At 34.9% G+C, this 5,899-nt stretch overlaps 1 protein-coding gene across 1 annotated transcript in view; it reads right to left on the minus strand.

The window, feature by feature from the left end:
• Nucleotides 1-481: 481 nt before the first annotated feature.
• Nucleotides 482-5,899, minus strand: part of LOC144972089 (uncharacterized) — a 10,594-nt gene continuing 5,176 nt past the window's right edge. Inside the window, exons 4-6 of the mRNA XM_078913181.1 lie at nt 3,892-3,981; nt 2,819-2,832; nt 482-1,480 (exon numbers count right to left, since the gene is read on the minus strand). Of these exons, the coding sequence (XP_078769307.1) occupies nt 1,247-1,480; nt 2,819-2,832; nt 3,892-3,981 (338 nt within the window). The 3' untranslated portion in view covers nt 482-1,246. The remainder of the gene's footprint in view (nt 1,481-2,818; nt 2,833-3,891; nt 3,982-5,899) is intronic.

The raw sequence follows: 5,899 nt of genomic DNA on the forward strand, positions 1-5,899 counted from the left end.
GTGAATATCTCTTCGGGTATTCCAGTCAATCTTTGATTAGAGTTATGTACAAAGGGAAGCAATTGTGTTATTTATGAGACAGAAGGGAAAAAAACGGAATGCACTCCCATGCTATTTTGAATACAGCGTTAAACATAAACCGTGAGAATTCCGTGGCCTAAGTATTGTTTAACTCACTCAATCCTAAAGATTTATTTCTAATTTTCAAAACAGGAAAGAATGTATTAAAAATGAGCATGTACATTGATAGTTTTATTCAACTACCATTAACATGTAAAAGCTAAAACCATTGGTTTTGATACTACGTCTATAATTTGTCTCAGAAAAATGTAATAAATAGGCATGGGGTAAAAGTAACCCGGTTAAACTACGGATATAGTCGGTGGTAGGGTTGAGTGAGTTAAGATCATTTAAAGCTTTCGACATAGATAGTTGGATTGTTATAACCGATAAGAGAAAAAATAATATGTAAAATGTATAGTAAGTTTAAGATGAATTTATTACCACATAATAAGTCATAATTAACCAAAGAAACGTAAACACATCCATTGAACATTTCGATAAACTTATCACTCTGTCAAATAATAATACCATCATCATTATCATCATCATCATCATCATCATCATCATCATCATCATCATCATCATCATCGTTATCATCAATATCATCATTATCATCATCATACCATCCTTATTTAACCCTTCATAAGTTATCCGTGTTTCTTTATGCCAGAATATGCCAGAAAAAAAAAACATACATGCAAAAACAAATTCAATTAGCAAGTAACAGAGATAAAATGTCATAGGATATAAAAGAAACAAATAAAAAACAAAAGGAAAGCATATTTAAAACCAAAAGAATGTGAAGCATTTGACTGGCGACACATGAAAGTAAGATTATTTCTTTGAATCTGAATTTCGTGCGTTGTCTGGACTTAAAGTTATTTTATTGTATATTTACTTTTCATTTTATTAAACTAAGTTTTCAAATGTACACGAATAAACAATATCTTTTGATAAGTGTTGGGGCTATCCAAATTTGAAAGAAAAGACACAAAAACAAAAATGAACAAACTAACAAACAAAAAGAATACAGGTGAAGTGAAGGACATAAAAAAACATAAAAATAAGATTGATATAATAAGTGTGTATTTGTAACAATTCAATCATTTATCCATTCATCCATTCATTCATCCATTATTCGAGCTGTTCATCCATCTGCCTTTCTATCCAGCATTGTTTTTATTTACTTAGACTCATTGGAATCAGATCCTCTACGATCATAATATTTCCGGTACTTTCTTTCTCCATCCCCTCTACTGTCTCTCCCGTCCCTACCATTGTCCACCATGTTGTCAGTAGCTGCTAGGCTGTTGTTGTCGCTGCTGTCGCTGCTGTCTCCGTTATCACCGTCAGGGGTATCGGGTCTGGATGGGGTGGTAGTTGTGGTGGTTGTGGTCGTAGTGATGGTTGTTAAAACCTGGGGTGTAAAGTAAAAGGAGTGCCATGTATGAAATGACGTTCGGGATTGCTTTGATAGCAATTCTATGTCCTATCTGAACCAACATCATTTGATGGTTTGGCCACAACCTCGCCACGTGAAAAACCGGAGCAGATTTCCGTATGTCACGTTGGGAAGCGAGTGTGTTAACCATTAACATCGACAAAACATGAAGGGAATTTACGTCAAAATGTTTTTTTTTTAAAGGCAGTAAAAAGACTAAAAAAAAAAAAAACAAACAAACCCAACATCAACAACAACAATAACAAAACAAAACAAAAAGAAACAACAAAAAACTTTTGAAAACGGGGAAAAAGCAGCTGAATCCCCCCCCCCCCCCTCCCCTTATATTTATGGAAACAGTAGATAAGAGAAAGCTCATTCTAAATCAGACGATTAAGGTCAATGACGTGGAAGTCTCGAGTTTCTCCTTTGACGATGTTTAAAGACGAATGTGATGAACAAATCAAATTAAAAGTCAAATAAATTCGTAGTCCTTGAGAATGGTAAGTACTACAGAATCAGAGCTCATTCCCGCTGGACAGAAACGATTACTTGCTTAACTATTTCATAAAATACGTTCCGTCTGATCGAACAGGTATTAATCTATTGGGCTATCGTGGATCATATTGGCGTTAAAGATGGGTGATAATATAAAGTTTTTGATGAAGGTAAGATAAATTGTAATAAAATTATGCTGGAATAGAGGGGTTTATTTGTAACAAAAATGTTTTTAATGGTTTTACGGGGCTGGCAACACATTAAGGTCATATCAGCGCCAGTATAAAGGAAGAAAGTGGGATAGTCAAAAATTCTAAAATGAATTAAAACACCCAATAAAAGGTAATACAAAGGGGAATTGGTTCAGATATAAAACAGACGTAGATTCCAAAATCACACTATCAAAGTAGTACTTAGTTTGAGATCACCTAAAAATCTCATCCAGACACAAGCACAGGTCCCCACTAAGAGGAATGCACTCAAATGTTTTACAAACCATATATAACATGTACTTAAAAATAATACAGTGCATAACAGAGAGATGATTTACAAGACAAAAATATCATCTATTAGTCTATGGCAGAAGTAATTGCAGCTCACTTCAAGAAACGGTTACCTACTAGTTTTTTCCCTTTTTATTAACAATAAAAAATGAGATTAAATTGATTGTAAACGTAAAAGTCTGATATAAAAGAGTAAATTTTTATTGTGTGCAAAAAGTCTCAATGTGTGTCTGTGTGTGTGTGTGTGTGTTTGTGTTTGTATGTGTATGATTGTGTGTGTGAGTAACACTAATCTGACGTTGCAGCGACTTACCTCACAGCAAACCTCTGAAATACAGATTTGAAAATAGACAAAAGTTAGAAATACTCTTATCTAGCATAGAGAATTATGATGGATTGAAATGATAAAATGAATAGTAAAACAAAGAGTACAAGAAAAAAAAAACATCAAAAGACCAGCCTGTCTCAACAGGCTGATTTTTGGGATGTTTTTTTTTTCTTATATTTTTCTTTCTTAGAATTGTCTGGCACTGTTTCCAACACACTTTTTCAGATCTTTATCTTACACCAGTGCTCCTTAATCTGTCACTTTTCAGACAAGTTGAAATAAAAAATATGCATTTCAACATCCTATTCACGACAGACATTGTAAGATTAAAAGTCAGATCTTGTTTATATTTTGAATATCAGGTTTACCCCGACCGATATAATACTGTTTTGAGACGAGTCGTTACATTTACAACTATTCCGCCAATCTACATCAATCCTTTCTTCATGGAATTAAACATAAACATAATATAGTTTATCGTGTCTTCAACATCTTTTTTTTTTGTCGAGAATTAATTGATGTCTACAAATAGAAACAATAAGGATAGTAGTAGCGACGTTTAGCTAAACACCAAATCTTCCATCACTCATTAAAAACCACATTTTGATATTAATTGAATCAAGGAAAAATCACAAATTATGACATATCCTTCCTTCTTTGCCTCTATTAAATTGGAGGTAAGTTTACAAGTGAAATCTGATCGATTTGGAGTGTGGTACGCAAAGAAATAACACACGGTTTTATATTCCGTTCTATTTTATCATTTTATATCTTTAGATTTTTTAGTCGCAAGAATATGGTGTTATTATACGATTTTCAACATTAATTAGATCTAAATGTCACGTTCAAACTATATCATCTTCTGTCAAGACTTGCAAATGAAAACGAGTTGATGGTAAAATTTAGATACGATAAGGTAGGATAAATATAATTTCATGATCCTTTATGGAAATTATAACTATCACAACGATTCATGATAACAAAACCATTCCACATTCTGATTATGTATTCTTTCTTATGATCATGGACTAACGAATCAAGTGACACAAGTTGCTTACCTCCTGTGGCACAAAAAGCATTTCTGTTCTCCCGGAAACAGCCAGTACTAGGTACACAGGTGCCCAAGGCATTGCCATAGCCATTACATACTGGGGGGGGGGGGGTATTACATCAACACAAGGGTTACAATATACAAGTAAAAATAATGTACATTTAGATAGCGCACATATTTCCAGGGTTTGCACTGCATGTGTTTATAATGCGTTGTACGCCAAATTGTTCAGCGATTTAGAACATGTCCGAAATACGGAAGAATAATCGTGACGTCACACCCTCTACTTTTCCGGTCCAGAAATCAATGTAAGTGTGTATATAACCAGTCCTTCGGAGGACTCTTAATGAATAGGTTACATATTGAATCATAGGGTAGCATAACTATTTAAGTAGCAGGATGTGTAAGCAGATTCCAAAGATTACGGGACGAAAAAGAGCGGGGCTGGATGCTCTTTATTGGTGACCAACGTATATTTAGACTCAAAAATAAGATGTCATCACTCTAAAACCGTAAGATCATTTACACAAGCTATGTATTCAGCCCTCCATATGAGTGGAGTTACACTTCCAATGAGATTGGAACCAGTTTTTTTACACCATGATGTTTTGTTCCATATTCCAAAAAAGCAAGTGTGCAAGAACCTTAAATTGTCCATCTCTAATGCTATTATTATTATTATTATTATTATTATTATTATTAATAATAATAATAATAATAATAATAATAATAATAATAATAATGCTGAGAACTTATATAGTGCTATAACTCCGATATTTCATACTCTAAGCGCTTAAATTACAAATTACTATGGCTGAGACAAACTCACTCACTCACACCCACACACGCACATATACACAAACACACATACACAAACACACACACAACACAAGCCAGAATTGCTTGTCATGTCATCCTCAAAAATCGTTTTAAAAGAGATAAAGATTATTTTTCACCAAAGTAGTAAGGCGTTCCAAACAGATGGCCTAAAATGAGAAAGGGATCTCATTCCAGCTTTTTTGCGTATTCGAGGTACAACTAGTTTGGTGACATCACTGGCCGAACGTAAGGGGCGAGGTATTGAATATCCTTCAATTAGTTCAGAAAGGTAGGCTATAGGAAGGGGCAGTAATTTCAATACAACGTTACACTAAAACGCAAGCTTTGAATTTAATCCTTTTCTCAGCAGAAGTCTGACAGAATCACCCCTACGCTTCATGCATGAACACTAGTCGGGCAGTGTTGTTCTGGACAATCTGAAGACGTCTCAGACTATAATGCGAAACACCAAACAACAGAGCATTACAATAATCCAATTTCGATAGCACGAGGGGCACAACCAGGTGTTTGGTCACATCCTCAGATACGAATCGTCTTATGGTAGTAATCTTTTTTAGTTGGAAAAAGAAAGATTTAACTAAATTATCAACATAAGAATGTACCGAGGTTTTTCACTTTGTCAACACTTTGAATGGAAATGTCCCCCGGCTTCAAATCTGATTCACTTTTCCACTTCCTGTTTCCTACACACAGCACCTCCGTCTTATCATCATTCAGTTTCAGTCTCTTCTCATTCATCCAGTTCTTAACACAATCCTCACTAATGTCTGATACTCCTTGCAAATTTCTCGTATTGGAGACGCACTACAACTGTGTATCACCAGCGTATGATGGTAAGACAGACCGAAACTTCTGATGATTTTAGACAGAGGGCCAGCGTACAGAACAAAATGAACCGGTCCAAGTATCGAACCCTGGGGCACCCCACAATCAAGAATGATTTCCTCAGATCTATATTCATCCACCTGAATAATCTGTTTACGATCAAACAAATATGACCTAAATCAATCAAGCGCTGCACCAGATACGCCATAAGTAATTTCAAGAAGTTTGAGGAGAAGATTGTGATCGACCGTGTCAAAAGCAAAAGATAAGTCAAGCAAATTCAACAAAGAACACGAACCATTGTCTATAACAGAGAGACGATCATGAACAACCCTAATAAGCCTGCTTCC

Source organism: Berghia stephanieae, chromosome 4, assembly GCF_034508935.2.
Source record: "Berghia stephanieae isolate SIO BIC M18660-M18661 chromosome 4, UCSD_Bste_1.3, whole genome shotgun sequence".
In the NCBI taxonomy this organism is placed as follows: domain Eukaryota; kingdom Metazoa; phylum Mollusca; class Gastropoda; order Nudibranchia; family Aeolidiidae; genus Berghia; species Berghia stephanieae.